The 17,586-nt window shown below is 25.9% G+C and overlaps 2 protein-coding genes across 3 annotated transcripts; one reads left to right on the top strand and one right to left on the bottom strand.

Annotated features, from left to right (window-relative positions):
* Positions 1 to 70: 70 nt before the first annotated feature.
* Positions 71 to 17,580, top strand: Cbl (E3 ubiquitin-protein ligase CBL). Its single transcript, XM_003697901.4, has 8 exons — positions 71 to 983; positions 11,036 to 11,182; positions 11,281 to 11,553; positions 11,633 to 11,852; positions 11,988 to 12,152; positions 14,815 to 15,091; positions 15,212 to 15,802; positions 15,949 to 17,580. Exons 1-7 carry the CDS (start codon positions 418 to 420, stop codon positions 15,796 to 15,798), a joined length of 2,235 nt encoding a protein of 744 aa, XP_003697949.1. The 5' UTR covers positions 71 to 417; the 3' UTR covers positions 15,799 to 15,802; positions 15,949 to 17,580.
* Positions 7,538 to 10,968, bottom strand: Gtpx1 (glutathione peroxidase-like 1). 2 transcript variants are annotated; one of them, XM_012492571.3, is made up of 6 exons: positions 10,684 to 10,946; positions 10,076 to 10,184; positions 8,499 to 8,595; positions 8,317 to 8,426; positions 8,161 to 8,252; positions 7,538 to 8,073 (listed from the first exon to the last, which is right to left on the bottom strand). In XM_012492571.3, exons 2-6 carry the CDS (start codon positions 10,134 to 10,136, stop codon positions 7,858 to 7,860), a joined length of 576 nt encoding a protein of 191 aa, XP_012348025.1. In that variant the 5' UTR covers positions 10,137 to 10,184; positions 10,684 to 10,946; the 3' UTR covers positions 7,538 to 7,857. The 2 variants fall into 2 exon arrangements, with proteins under 2 accessions (XP_012348025.1, XP_012348026.1); XM_012492572.3 differs by lacking the exon at positions 10,076 to 10,184 and having other exon boundaries at positions 10,684 to 10,968.
* Positions 17,581 to 17,586: the final 6 nt, after the last annotated feature.

The following is a 17,586-nucleotide window of genomic DNA, read 5'->3' as shown; positions in this document are numbered from 1 at the left end:
AAAAAAAAAGATAAATTTGAATATCTCTAGAACAGAATCATTAAAGTTTAAATAGAGCGCGCTATGATAGCGCCACAGAGCGTCACGCGGACGTAAGTGAAATCATAATTAACGAGTTATGGGCACGCTTGGTCGTGTCGAAAGATTCGTTGATGGTATCCGCTGTTGTCAGTACGAAGTAGAAAGAGTAGGATGTGGTATCGTACAACGTTATGGTATTTCTCGTGGCTGCGATTTCATGAGAAAATTGTTGTAATAATGAATGAATTTTGTTGAGGGAAATGCAGTATACTGTATCACACGAGTGTAGGACAAGTTAACCTAAAGCAGTGTCTGTGGCTTTGTCGAAAGTGAAGTGTAAAAGTGCGCGGGACTCGCATTGAGAGCGAGTACCAAGAAGTCCTAGTGTTGTGGGATATGCACACACATGTCAAGATGTCGTCAGGAGGACATAGCAGTCGTACTCGAGCCGTACACATAGGTTCAATATTCCAGAAACTTCACGGTCGGTTTGCTGATCCTATGACACTGCCGAAACTTTCGACCGACAAACGAATGCTTGATAAGACCTGGAAGCTTATGGACAAGGTAGTTAAATTATGTCAACATCAAAGGATGAATCTAAAAAATTCACCACCATTCATCCTGGACATTCTACCAGATACGTATCAACGATTGAGACTGATATATAGCAAATATGAAGACAGGATGCAGGTGTTACATAGTAACGAACATTTTTGTGTTTTCATTAATAATCTTATGAGAAAGTGCAAACAAGCAATTAAGTTGTTCAAAGAAGGCAAAGAAAAGATGTTTGATGAGACTTCACATTATCGTAGAAATTTGACTAAACTCAGCCTTGTATTTAGCCACATGTTGTCCGAATTGAAGGCCATTTTTCCAAACGGAATATTTGCCGGGCATAAATTCCGTATTACTAAGGCAGATGCAGCTGAATTCTGGAAAGAAAGTTTTGGAATCAGGTATGTATATTAAATAATATTTTTTTTTCTCTTTTTCCATTTTATTTCGATTATATTAAGAAAACACCTGTCTCGTTGCGTATGTTTTCGATTCTGGCGTGTGTAAAAACGAATAATAAACGCGCGCTAGTGGCTCGCACGTGCGCACACCTAACCTAAAAATGTCTGTCTTATTGATATTGACATTAGTTCGTGCATTGAAAATTGAATCGTTCGTTACTTTGCACCTGACGCCATTCGCGAAATGTATTTCATCGACACCGGAAGTGTTCTATTTTACCTGCAAACTATATAGACAAAAAGTTATATTTTCGTATGACCTCGAATTATGAAAAGTATTTCTTCCTTATTATTATTTTAATAATTTATCAATGTTATGCATGCATACATGTTGTAAATTTTGCTTTTTTATTTTAAATGTTAAATAATTAAAATTTTTCAAATTATTATTTATTGAAAAATCAACAGACTGAAGCAAGATTATTTTAAATTTGTAAGAAAATATTATTAAAGTAATTTATGAATAGTATTAATTAAAGAAATTGAAATCCATACAGTTATTGTTTATGTTATAATACAGGTAATCCGATGAACATATCATTTTTTTGCTATGTTAAAATAAAATTCAAGAATAATTGAGCATTGAACGGAAAATTACATTAAAATGACATTAAAATAATTAAGTACAAAAAATATAAACATATAACTATATAAAAAATTAAAACATAAATTAAATATTATATATTCTTTTTATAACATTGTAAAAGGTGAGTGATATAAAAAAAAATGACTCGTTTATGTTTCCGGTTGGAGAGATTGGTTGTTTAGATAATGAAGCGTTAAATATCAAATAACATCTACCGCTATATTAGCACAAAATCACTTCCGGTGTAATCGGAATTTTATTTATAATTGGCTGTAGAATATCGAACCGTGTAAATTGTTAAGATGAACCGTTATTCAGTATTACCAGTTGGTTACTCTTCATTGATAGTAATTCAGATTCAGAACACAAATGAATAAAAATGAAGAAAGAAGAAAGAAGAAAGAAAATTTAAAGGTATATTGTGACAGAAGATGAAAATAAGAAAAAAAACAAAGAAGTTGTTGGAATAATGAATCGATTTAGATCTATTTCTTAGTTATTCTTGGGACGCTTAATATATATTATATTATTTTACAAAACTGATACATCTACTTTTACTGGAATATGTCATGACAAAGTATCGGAAAGCGCGTGCCGTGCGCTCTGGGCTATATGCCGCGTAGCGATTTATCAGCCGGTATAAATAAACGACTAGCAGTTCGAGCCAATTCATGAATGACTGACTACTGTACAATGTCGCGAGAGACCGTGACGATTTGTTGAAACACGAGAGTCATGAACGAATAGCCTTTCGTTACACACGCTTTCCAGTCATTCATTGGTATAGATTTTGCATAAATACTTTGATATTACGTATTCGTAATTATTTCTTTTTTTCCACGATATATGAAAATTTTTATCATTTAATATTTATTATATATGTAAATATATTTTATATCTTGTACAAATTTTTAAATTATAATTTATCTTCTTTAATGTTATAATGATTTGTAATACAATTTATATCGTGAAAATTTTTTAATTGAAATTAAAAAATATATAATGAAAATAAAATAACTTTTTTCTATAAAACTAAAAGTAATATTTTTTATAAAATTAATGAAAACGATAAAACATAAGTATTTTAGATATAGAATTGGTAGAGAAAATTTTCGCTTGAAGATATACTTTTTCTATTTTTGTTTTATTTTCTGTTTTAATTTCTTTAAATCTTTTTTTCGGTTATGTTAGTAAACGAAAAATGATCACACTTAGTTTTCTAAAAAGCTAAACAGGAATTTAAAAAACTTTTATCAAAAAAAGATTCTTGTTTTAAAATTTGTAGGATGCGGATGATTGCAATGTGATTAACATGTGGCAAGCTTCGATTACGCCAATGCACGAACTTTCAGTTTCCGGTCAAATGATCCGCGGACATCCGGCGGACCTTATGTTACGCTTTTTACGCTCTTATATTTTGCTTTTTTAATCAAACAAAACTCCCAAGTATTCCTGCGCATTTAATTCGACGTCGATAAGATAAACATAAGTCATGATTTATCATACCGGAAACAATATTTATCATTATTATGCTATGTAACATATCTTAGAAAATTATCGATATCTCGGTATTTTTAATCGACCTTTCCGACGCATAGTGCACATTGCGTTTAAAGAAAGTAATCAACATAGGAAATTGCATAAATAAAAATCGTTTTGAAATCTACTGAATAAAAAAAATTTCTCAATAAAAATAAATTGAATTTATGTTTAAAAAATTAAATCTTCGAATAATATTATCATATCATTCAAAAGTCTTTAACTCATATCTAATATCTACTTTTTCAATTGCAAACTTTTTCATTAGAACATCAATGAATTACTATATATAAATATAAATATATATTTTATATATAAACATATATTCGTCTTTTTAACAAATGTTTTCAATAGCTGATTGAACTAAAAAAGGTGAAGCTTTATCAAAGATAAGATCGAAATCAACTAATAGTTATGTAATGATCTTGGTCTATAGTTATGTACGATTGTATTTTATGCTGGAGTCTGAGCTGGAGGCAGAATCTTCTCTTTTCTACTGTTCCATTACAATGTATATGTACAATGATATACCGGATGTGGGCTGGGAAAGTCATATGAGAAAAAAGTAGTGAGGCAGAATGGAATTCAACGAGGTTGAACATTCCGGTTTCTTGTCTCCTACGATTATTTCATTAATGTACCTCCGGTTCCCTTATCCCCTCTGGTGAAAATAATTGAATGTGAGTCTCTGTACTCTTCAGGGGCAAAGTGACCAATGTTCACATCGACGAATATTTTATATGATATCAAATATTTTAATAGAGGCAAAAAGAGAAAATCGAATTATTATCGAAAACTAAAAGCTTAAAACTAAACTTAAAACTAAAAGCAAAAAGAGAAGTTAATTTGATTCATATGATATTGAATCGATCAATATGTTTGAAATTTCATTGGAAAGAATCTCGAAGTTTGCTAGTCTCTGTTTATTGAGATATCGGGTATCAAGTGCATAGCAGATTTGGTGTCTCGAAATAAAGTATCGGATGCAACATGTTGCGTTTGCGAGATTGACAGCATTACAATATTCAAATCGTTAAAGGTTTTTTTCGCGAAAACAAAATAAAAGAAAATCATTGAAAATTATTATATAGTTTCTCAATAATAAAAAATTTTTTTTACTAATACATAAAAATCTTTGGAGGAATGATGATTGATTTTTAAATTTTATACATTTTAATGTGACTTTAAAACAATTTGTATTAAATCCTTTTAACTTAATCTTTTTTCTAACTTGTATAAACATTTTTCTTTTAACTTATTTTAAGTTTAAAGTTAATATATATAGCTAATAAAATAGTAAAAAATAAAATAAAATTGAAGAAAATCTAGAAAAAATCTAGTAATAATCGAAACACGTTAATTATATTTGAAGATAGTAATAATAGTAATAATATACTGAAAATAAGTTGGAGAAATTATTGAAGAAACATTTCATACGTAGGTGGGAAAATTGGCTTGTGTGAAAACAGTATTTATGCTAGAGAATGTTTAGCAGAAGGATACTATATTAATTCCGGTCGGCAGGGGTTGGAACTGCATTGGTAGAAGTGGTCCGATACGTATCAACTATTCGTGTCTGAAGTTACAAGCAAAGAGGTCCGTACCCTCCTTCCCTTTCATAGTCGACCAGTTAAGCTTGCATCCGGACGTGAGTCGAAGCGGAAGGAAGGGGACGTGACGTCGCGATTAAAGCGAATTAAGCAGAGCGAACTGTACGAATCGACGTAGCCGTGAACGAACCAGAATCGTTCTTTTTACCTATGTTTTTCAAAATAATCGTATATCTTTATTTATTTTCATTTATTCATGTATTTTATTCGAATTCATTTCGAATTTCATTTCGATCATACTTAAAAATATATCAAAATTTGATTCAAATAATACAGTTTTGTTTTAAAATAAATGAATTATTCGGGATTACTTACTTATTACGAATCAGATAATAACATATTATAATATTCAATTTTATCATAATATTCTTGATTTTGTATTCGAACTGGACAAAAGATTCGAAATAACGATAAATTATGTAAGCAACTATATTATTCTTTGAAAAAAAATAGAATTTCTTACTTTGCAGCCAATTTTAAAGAAAAAAAGATAAGAAATTGTTTATTTCAAATTAAAAAATAATTATTTTTTGTGGATCAAAATTATGTATTATATAATCTTTTAATAACATAAAAAATGTAAAATAATTGAATAGCTTAATTTTTAAGTAATTGTTCTAATTGATATAATATATAATATAATAATGAAAAAATCATAGTTAGTTTAATCTTTTTTTCGTTGTATAAGATATTATATTGACCTGGAATTTCAAAAAAATTTTTTAATTTTTTTTTTATTTAATTTTTTTAATTAAATATAATGTTAAACATGTTAAATATCAATAATATTAATATCAATTTTACCATAACTATTTTATTGTAAAAGATAAGTAAAAATTTGTAAAATGATCATTCAATGATAAAATGAATTTGAAAAATTAATTCCATGTTTATAAAATATAAAGAAGCATGTAAGCATGTAGATTATCATTCTTCATGTAATTAAGAGCATTCTTGATTTAGTAGAGCTGTGATGCCAATAATATGTTAAAGCACCCATTCTCAAGGGAATCATCCGATGGATTTACACGAGCGTGCAAAACCTTTGAACCATTCTTAAAACAAGCTACTCCGATCGTTCCACTGACATTTTCCATGAGTGTATTTTTGCTGAATATTATGTAATTACATTTACCCATTGATGATTGCAAACCTTAACTTGTAAACTATCAAAATTAAAAGCATATATCGCAAATTTTAAATTTAGATCAAAATTATTTAAAAATATTGTTATGATTTGTTTCTTATATGTTATTATATATTATATAATATATAATATTATGAAATCAAATAATAAAGGATTAAAACAAATATTAAATTATCAATTGTATATTTATAAAAAATAATTTTTTTTATTTTATACTATAAAAGAATAAAAGAATGTATTTCAATCCTTGGATTTAAAACTATTACCTCGATTATTATTTTGACATTTTGCTAAACATTTGTACATAATATTGTACATAAATTGAATAATTTAATTTTGAATACTTTTGTTAAAATCTACATAATAATACTTTTTTGAACAATGTAGGGGTTAGGAATGCCGATTGTTAGAAAATGAAATGAAATACAAATAGAATAAGATAGCTTTGTTTCTATCATCATGGCAATTTCAAAGATCGCGAAAAAAAATTGTGTTTTCGAAAATTATGAAAAATAAAATAAAATAACTTCGAAAAATAAATATATAATATAATTAATCAAGAATCAAAATTGAAAGAGTATATTATTGCATCATAGTAATTAGAAACATTTGATCTTATAATCTCGCAATGTATTTAAAATATCATATCATATTAATTCGATTTCAATATATATTTATACAAATTAGAAACATTACATAGAAAATGTCGGAAAAGCAGCGATCTATGAATGGAGATGAGGTTTGGATCAGTCGGCAAGCAAGGACAACTAATTATAGCGTTAGTATCTCTCAACTTCGTTTTGTACATTATCCACGCACTGTGATGCATATATATATATATATATATATATATATATATATATATATATATATATATATACGCATATGCATATAGATACATCGCGGAACATTCAATTCCGAGATAGTACTCTTGCAATAGAGGACGTGACCTAGTTTAATGATGACGTAAACCGATTCAGAATTGAAATTCAGGAAGAACACAAGAGTTCATAAATCGGAATTTTTTTTTTGTTTTTTTCTTTTATTTTGTTTAGTTATTTTTTTATTATTCAGTTCGAATTTATCAAGTATTGTCTTACTGAGATATGAATTTTAAATATATTGCGAGAAAAAGGGAAGAAAGAAAAAAAAAAAAGAAAAATATTTCATGAAGCAAGTTGAGTGTTCGCCTTGACCTGGTGAGTACTGATCTGTAATTATATCATCGTGTTACTCGAATGTACCTAAGATATATTGACCTATTTTCGCAAGCAAAGAACATTGAATTAATTTCCCATGACACATTCTTATAAGTCAGATAAAGCCACGAAATATTCAATATTGTCGATTATTATATTTAATATTTTTATTATATTTGTTATATTTAATATATATACTATGTTAGAAATATATAGCGTGAGATTTAATTGATATTTAAATAAAAGGTATGTTAAAAATAGATAAGGTCAAGAATGAATATATATATCGTAATATAACAAAAGTGATGATGAATATTAAGACACATATTTGCTACCATAAAAAAAAAATAATTCACCAGAAAATGTTTAATTGAATGTAATTTGAATAAAATGCGAGATTAAATGAAATGATGTTCAAGATATTAAATTTTAATGAATAAACATTATAATACATGTATATACGATAATAATATGTTTATTTATTTAAGTGTGATATTTAAAATATTATTTAATTATAGAAAGTATAATTTGTTGCTTTTAATGTTGAAAAATGTTGAATATTCGATAGTTTAAAAAAGTTTCTATTAAATAAAAAATTATTTATCTAAAAACATATAAATGAAATATATAAATTTTTTGTCCTTTCCATAACAGTAATTTGCAATTGATACATATATTAATTGATTATAAAAACTACTATGTGCAAATATTTGCAATTATAAAATCAAGATATTTAAAAATATTTTTCAAGATGATTTTTCAAATTACTGGGAGCCACATTTGGACCATGGCGTTCCACCACTTTGCCTTCTTTATTTACAATAAATTTTGTAAAATTCCATTTTATGAAATCACCCAAAATTCCTCCTTGCTCTTTTTTTAAATATTTCCATAAAGGATGCGCAGAATCTCCATTAACATCAATTTTTTCAAACAAATCGAATTTAACCTGAAATAAAATATAATTATATAATTATATCATTAAAAATTAAAAGATTAAGATTTTATCGTTCTAAAGTATAATAGATTTTTATACTTTTTGTCGATCAGCAAAACTACATATATCATCACTGTTTCCTGGTTCTTGACCATTAAATTGATTGCAAGGAAAAGCCAAAATTCGTAAACCTATAAACATAGTTTTTTTTCAATGTTTTAAAAAATGATTTAAATAAAATTTAATATATTTTACCTTTAGATTCAGAATATTCATCGTATAATTCATTTAGTTCTTTATAATTTGTTGCTGTGAGGCCGCATTTTGACGCTACATTTACGATTAAACAAACATGTCCTTTATATCTACAAATAGAATAGAATTACTCAGTATATTCACACGTCTTTTTCTATTAACATTATTTATTTATTACTTACTTAGATAGAAAAACGTCTTCACCTTTGATGGATTTAGCAGTGAAATCATAAATCGATTTCGCTTCCTTATAGTTTTCGTTTCCACTCATAGTTACAACTGAAATCGATATTTAAAATGTCTTACTGCATTAAATATTTTAGGCTAGATATATAGTAGTTTAGAAATGAATTGCTCTATGTGTTTAACATATTGAAAACGAATAATGAATGTGAAGAAAATAAAATATTTTTATGATATTAATAAATTGATAATATTAAAGATAATAATGAAATAAATATTATTTTTCTATTCTATTCGAAAAAAATATTGTTGAAAAATTTTTATTCTAAAATTTAAATTACATAATAATAATTTATTTCTTAGTGAACATTAATATATACGTTCTAATGGATTTTGATGATTTTTGTTTTATTAAGAATAAACTTTTGAATAACTTTTTTCTTTTCATATAACTATCAAAGAATTTTATGTAATTTAAATTTTAAAATAAAAATTTTTCAACATTTTTTTGTAAAAAATAATAAAAAAACAGGATTTAATAGCAATAATATATACTTAATTCCTTAAAGTTACCAATTTATTAATATTATAATTATATATAAAATAGTTATTATAAATAATTATTATAAATTAGTATAAATATATATATATATTTTTTTTGACAATTTTTTTTATTTCTTTCTAATTATCATTTTTTTTATTTTAAAAAATTTTTTATTATATTATTTTAAAATAAAAAAAATGATTTTTTTTATTTTGATTATTTCATAAAAGTTAGTGTGTATTATTTTTAACATTAATCTTATACGATGATTATTTGCAACTTTGATATTAATTTGATGTACATAAATTTGACATGCATGTTATTAACATAATTCATTCTAATGTTGATTGCTTATGTGATGAAATTACATTTAAAATGTAAAATTTGCATATTTTTTTTTGTATATTTTTATAAAATATTTATAAAAAAAATATTTTTTATAAAATTATATTTTTTAATTAATTTAAAAATATTATAAAATAATATTTTTTTATATAATCGACGCCGCAAAATTAATATCTTTAAAAAGATGTAATTTAACAAAATTCATTACACTATAATCTATGATATTCCTATATCTATATATATATTATGAATATTTAAACAAATATGATAATACGAAATATATGTCATTTCACTTGTAATAAATTAGAACTATATCAATTTCTTAGAAACTCTTAATTATAATTATAAAAGTTAATGATTATATTTTATATGTCAAAATCAATAATATTTTGACTCAAAATATTACTATATTTTTATTATTTCTTATATATATTTTACATATGATTTATTTTATATATGTTTCACGCAATCATTAGTAATAAAAAATTACAATTATTTAATATTAGTTTATAACTAATAACAATCAATCAAATCAATACAAACAAACAAATAAAGTAAATAATTGAATTTCTATAATATTTTATTGTGTTTATCATGCATTATACAATTGAAATAGAAATTTCAAATTACGTTTTTTAATATTTACAATGAAATGGAAAAAACATTCGTTAAATTTATATTACGTGCCTGAAAAATTTCTTATAACATGAGTAAAACCCACTGGTAGCAGTAGTTTAAAAAGATTCATTCTTCGTTGCGCAATATGTGCAAAGTATAAAATACACGATCGTGTTACCTGAAATTTTCAATACTAATACTAATACTAATATGCAGCACAAAATAATAATTTTTTCTATTTATTCATTCTAAATTTATTGATAAGAATTAATAATATTCTTATAATACTTATAATAAGGTTATGTAGCATATACATTATCAAATCAATTTATACAGACTATATATAATTATATAGTGTATTTTTTAACTAATCGCGTATTTTTAACTAATCATTTATATTTTAAAATAATATATAAAATAAAGTAAAGCAATTAAATGGAAATTTTAAAAATATCAAAGTAGTAAATGTTTATCTTTATACTTGAAATAAATGATAATAGATAATTATCTGTCTTTATATATCTTCATGAATTGCATGAATTGTCATATTTTATATACCTAATACTTAGTCATTCTAAATTTCAATTCTTTTTTATGAATGATATTTCTGATGTAATTATAGTACTTGATAATAATAAAGTTAATAAAGTTCGTAAAATAAATTAAGTAAATCTCACCAATAATATGCAATTAAATATCACGAACAGGAAACGAACTACACTCCAGGAGCTCTGTCTTTATACTGGTGAGTTGGTATGAATTTACAGTTTATCAACTCACGTACAAACAACATGTGTGTATATGTGTATACAATAATATTTTCAATATTTTATTATAAAATATGATATCAATAATTTATACTTTTATGTTTATTTATTTTTGAAATATTTTCTGTGTAACAAAAATTGTGCATATGATATACGAAAAATAACATAATGACGTATAGTTGTTAGGTTATGATCGTTTTAAAGCAATAAAATTATTTATGTAATTTTATTATAAAATATGATTTATGATATTTGTTTTCAGTACATTGGTTCCATGGAAAGTATTTAAAGATAAGTTGAACGAAGTTCATCCAATAAGTTCTGGATTACAAGCCATGGCATTAAAATCTACGATAGATCTTACATGCAATGATTATATTTCTAATTTTGAATTTGATGTATTTACAAGGTAAGTTTAAAAAATAGAGAGAAATATAAAAAGAAATTTTATGTAATTAGTGAAATAAATGAATTACAATAAATTTTCTTATATAATAATCTTTACAGGTTATTCCAACCATGGTCTACACTTCTCCGTAATTGGAAAATTCTAGCTGTGACACATCCTGGATATGTAGCTTTTCTAACTTATGATGAAGTGAAAGCACGTTTACAAAAGTATTGTAGTACTAGACCTGGAAGTTATGTATTCAGATTAAGTTGTACAAGGTTAGGACAATGGGCTATTGGTTATGTTACATCAGATGGCGATATCCTTCAAACAATACCTCACAATAAAAGTCTTTGTCAAGCATTGCTAGATGGATATAGAGAAGGATTGTAAGCAAACTATTTTTTTTTTTTTTCATATAAAAAGTTATTAATCTATTAATTTTTAAAATTTATAATTTATTTCCAGTTACTTATATCCTGATGGTCGTAATATAAATCCAGATTTAACATGGGCAGTTCAACCTACTCCTGAAGAACACATAAAAGTAACAGCAGAACAATATGAATTATATTGTGAAATGGGTAGTACATTCCAATTATGTAAAATTTGTGCAGAAAATGACAAAGATGTGAGGATAGAACCTTGTGGACATCTTCTTTGTACTCCATGTCTTACCGCTTGGCAGGTATTATAATTTAAATTCATATATTCTTAAATTGTGCTATTTGATTAAATTTAATTAAATATTCATTTTTATTATTTTAAAAAAATTTTCACAAGAATATAGAGATGAAATACAATCTTATAAAAACAATTATAGGATTCTGAAGGACAGGGTTGTCCGTTTTGTCGAGCTGAAATTAAAGGAACTGAACAAATAGTAATTGATCCGTTTGATCCACGAAGAACACATCGACCAGGAACGCAATCGGCATCTGCTAGTAATGCATCAACTCCTACGCGGGACCTTGACCCGGACACCGAGGTATCCGACTAGGAGTAGCACCTACCCTCATTATATTAAATGTGCTCTATGTATAACAATTTCTCAGCAACATGCCTCATTTTTAAAGAATGCTTCATGCATTTCATATGAGATCTTGAGTTTGTACGATTGTCATGTCATATCATTTATAAAATTATCATCGAGAAGGTATTATCTCTTATAAGGTACATAAGTTTAAATATAATGACAATTTTATTAAAGTTAATATTTCTGAAAGTAAATAATGTAAAAAGGGACCAACTTTTTTGTCTCTATATTTGTCTTCAAATTTCTTTTGAATGATATTTTTTTCTTTTTTATTTTTTTTCTTTTACATTATTTTTTATTTATATATAATGATCTATAGCATAATTCTAAAAAAATTTAAGTTTACAAATGATTAATATCTTGGATAAAAACTTAAGTTTACATTTAATTAAACTAACATGTGTTTTTAAATTTCTTGTTTGTAATAATTTATATGTATTACAATTTGCGAAAAATTTTTTCGTTTATGGAGACCCTAAGGTAGGTTGCTTTTTTGCATTACAAAGTCAAGGGCTTATTGTACGAGTTATTGTCCTTGTTTCATTATTACGAAATGTTTGCACTCAATTTCTTATTCTTTGTGTCGTTTAACATATGTTAATACTTGTTGTACAACAATTTAGTTAAAATAATAGAATTTATGACGAACAAATGATGTTTAGAGATATCATTGTAGTCGATCTTCATATCAGGTTCAAAATTATAATTAGATATGAATTATTTTTTGTATAATAGAGTAAAAATCTTTGCTCGCGATTAATTAAGAGATTAATTTAAAATAATATTTTAAATGCATGTGCCAATATATAGCTGGCAGCGTCTTCTTTACAATTTATGCATATAAAACTTGAAGTTAGAATTCTTCGTATTTACATAAATTTACATTATTTATCAAATAAGAAATTAATTTTTCATCATAATATTAACTTATTCATAAATTTTCGATGAATCCGCACAAATAGAAACTTATTTGTTATAAACAAAATTTGTTTAACAAGATCTTGATTTGACACTCTTCATTTCATATTTTGTTATAATGAAATTTAAATCTTTTTTATTAATTGATATTTTATTAATACATATATCAAAGTAAATTTATAAGTATAAGGAATGACATGGTAAAAGTATAAAACAAAAGAAAATAGTGATTTTGATAGTACTAAGAAATAAGAAGCAGATAAGATAAAGTGATCTTCCAACGAAAAGAGCATTGCTTATATCGAGCAATATTAGAAATACTACGTAGCCTATGAATGGACGATTCGTTCATTCGTTGTATTTTATTAGAATTAATTACGTACCTGTTGGCGATAGAAATAATGTAATAACATGCGTCATCTTTACCAGGGAAAAAAGATGTTATTATTTTTCTTTACTTTAAAATATTTATTATTTATTCTATTCACGTATAAAACGAATTTTAAGAAGTTATACCTACCAGTGATTGTATGGTAGCACTTCGAGCCGAATTTCGATGCTATGGTACATATGTTTCTCATTATTCTTTTTTTTCCCCAATATTTTAATGTTATAGATTCTATATGCATTGATGCATGCGAAAGCAATTAAAAATCGAAAAAAAACTCATTTTTTAAATATATAAATTGGCAGTTAACAGTATAAAAAAAAAGAAATAATTTTTTAAGTATAATATCTTAACATCGAATCTATAAATAGTAGACAAAGTTTACTATATGTTGCACTAAAAATTCGAAATTAAAAGATAGATTTTTTACTGCGTTCACGTGTAACCATTAGCGTAATTTGTACAATGATTAGTGCTGCTAATTGATCAGTCGTTTAGATCTATTCATGCTGTGCATATCCAGCAATGAAAGAGGTCTAAAATAAATAATTCATAAACATTACAAAGTGTAGCGTACGTTTCTTGTTTCTTCCTACTCATTATAAAATACTAGGAATTTGAGAAATAAGTTCTTTTTTTCTTTCTTTTTCTATTTCTTTTTTTTTTTTAAATAAAAATGTATTATCATTATATCAAGTTACCTTTGCATATATATCCCTTTTGCTGGATTCTAATTTCTATGCCTATTAAATCAGTGTTCCAGCAACAGGGAACTATTGAAAAATGAACCAAGGTGTTACGTCGTTATATCGTTCGCATGATCGTTTATCTTTATTTCATAATGTTATCTACTGGGTCCATTGCTCTGCCCGCTGCATGATCGAAAACTAATCGATAATGTACATAGCCGAAGGAAACATATTTTGATTCATTTAATGCAGGTAAGTGAACAAATGCATTATGATCCTCTGCTTTGATGCTTTGTAATTATGCTCGTTCTTAATTGTGATGTTCTTCCGCATTCAGGTTTTTTACTAAATTCCTTTTATTTACATTAATTTTAAAATTTTTTGTGTACTTTTAACATTTATATAAATTTATTTGATTATAATATTTAATATTTATTAATAAATTTATTGTATTCAGAATTAAAAATAGAATTGAATAGGATATACTTACTCTTTACGCGATTTTTTTGCGTCAAATAACAGAAAATCATCATTAGATTAAAATGAAATACATATTATTTTTGTTGATTAATGTCATAAAAATTAATATATATTCTGTTCTTTATTCTCGATGTTTTAGGAAATCATGGATTTGTGTAACGGACATTGTGGACTAATGTGTTACGATTCAGACGAAGAAGAAGATTCTAGTCCAACAAATTCACCAATTTTGACGCGAAGAATTGTACCAAGTCCACCACTACCTCCTCGACGACCTTCTCCATCACCCACGCCGAATAGTCATTCAAGAAATGGTCGTCATTTGACTGTTCCGAAAGAGAATGCTCCACCACCGCCGTCATCAACTATCAATACAGCATTCAATTCTAATACCGACAATCAACAAAACAACAATAGTAAGTAATAAAAAATAAAACTTAGAGGAGAAAAATTTATCAATGATTTCATTATATATTTTTATATTTCTGCAGAAATTAAATCATTCTATAAAAGAATGTTTGCTTTTATTTTATTAGTAAACTCTGAAGCAGGGTATGATATGCTACATCGCGCCTCTTCACCTTCTCTAGTGCCATTGATACCTCCACTTACAATGGCCAGAACTCATATTCGTCGATCACAAGGAAATCACTTAATCACATCACAATCACAACCACCGCCAACATTACCTGAAAAACCGAGCCGTGCCAGCGGATCTTCGACAACGATCTCTCAAATTGCATCTAGCAATAATGTGCCACCAGTTCCGCCTCCATTATCAGTACCACGACCGCCGAAAACAGTTAATAAAGAACATAACAGGCACGATCATCATTACGAAAACACAATTGTGATACCAGGTACAAGACAACACGTCGTGAGAAACATTAATCTAGAAGCAAATACAGCTCGATTGTCCGCTCTGATAAGAGGTAAGGACGATTCCACGAGTTCTTCTAAACCTGAATCCGCGGCATATGAAAACGTGAATGTCGAACATATTTCCAAGCTAACAGCTTTAGGATTCACACAAGATGCTGTAATTAGAGCCCTCGGTATTACTAGGAACGATCTTGAAATGGCTTGTGACATATTGCACGAATTTGCCACGAAATCGTCTTGACCAGGTATGCATAAAGTCAAATCTAAAAGCAAAATAAAAAATTATTATATTAATCATATTGAATGGTAAAGTTTTTTTAAAACAAAAATTTCTTTTTTTGCAAGAACTAACATGTATAATCTTATTTCTTTTCTTTTTTTTATGTTTCAGGATTAAATACCGAATCATAACCGATTCTATATATTGTACTTTTGATGAATATTATGCGTGAAAACGCGTAAAATTTGCTATTGCTAATTACTGGAAAATATTATTTTTCATCTGAAAGCTCAGACGTATCGAGCAATACACATATTGAGAGCCAACAAAAATTTCCTATCCAGTTAATCAGCAATATTCTTTACTGTTTTTGCATGCATCATGCGTCAATACTTTTTTAACTTTGTCACCTAACTGATCTTTATAGAAGATATTCTAAAATATTATTGTATTTCCTTGTTACATATACTCGCATATACATATAATTAATATAAATAGAAGAAGACTGCTTAATACTGCGAGAAGATGCGAAAAATATTACAAATGTAAGTAAGAATTTTGAACTTTATAAGAGTAGTTTGTGGCCGCTGAGTACAAAGTTTATTTTCCACGATCGATACAAGCGAAAATCTATTGCATATTTCCTTAAGTAGTTTTCTATATTTCATAGAATAACTGTTTTTCAAACTACTTAAGGCATTTTTAAAGAAAAAAATTCATATACAATTACATAATATTGTACAATGGCCAAATTTATTAATAAGCTAATTGAAACAATTTTTCTCTTTTTAATGAAATCTACTTCTCTTTCCTCTTGCTTGTTTCTTTAGAAAAGGAATACTCAGATCAAATTTTTACGAAATATTTAAAATAATCCCTCTTATATATCGTAGAAATTCGCGGATATACATGCATTCACATACATATATACCGCATATTAATTATAATATATTATTAACTACGTGCAAATTTTAATTTGATTCAAAACATTCTTAAATATTTCTTATATGCTTCGTAGGATTGATATTAATTGTACAAAATATTTTGTTAATTACATATAATGATTAGCATAATTTATCAAATGTGATATTTTATTTTTTAATAATTATCAATTATACTGAATAGATCTATTGATACATTCTGAGAAATGAAATTTATAAATTGATATTTAATTATGTTTAAAAAAAAGTAAAAAAAGATAAAGATATTAGATAAATTTATTTTAAAACAATTTTTATTTAAATAATTTTATTTAAACAAGTTCAAAATAAAAATATTTATAATTGTAAAATTTCTATATAATAATTCAACATTCGGCTAACAAAAATTCTTTATAATTCTATGATTTTTCTAATTAATTCTAAGTACTTTAATGATTGTTTAAACAAAAATTTACAATATATATATATATATACAAATATTTTATTTTCATGAAATAAATTCGAACTGGAAAGAAAACCGATATGTCTTTATATGTTAAATAAATTGCATTAGAATCAATTCTACCTCGCGATCATACCAAAGGAATGTTATTCTGTAATTAAATAAAATAATATGTTATTTTAGAATCTAGAATTTAGACTGTATATATATATATGAAGAGTGCAATTAAAATATTTAAGAACATTTTAGAGTACGAATCATAATGTTGCACTTGTAAAATGCAAAATTGCAAATAATCTTGTAATACTGTAAATAAAATAATAATCGTTTAAGTGCGATTTGTTATTTAGAGTGCTCGAGTGTTTAAACTTACAAATTGATCATATTTAATGAAAATAAATGTTTTATTTAGTTTATTAATAGTTG

The sequence above is a fragment of the Apis florea genome, unplaced genomic scaffold (assembly GCF_048593485.1).
Source record: "Apis florea isolate Af1SG1 unplaced genomic scaffold, ASM4859348v1 contig_3803_pilon, whole genome shotgun sequence".
Taxonomy (NCBI): Eukaryota; Metazoa; Arthropoda; class Insecta; order Hymenoptera; family Apidae; genus Apis; species Apis florea.
The sequence above is the reverse complement of the archived record's forward strand: the minus strand, read 5'-3'. Positions and strand labels throughout refer to the sequence as shown.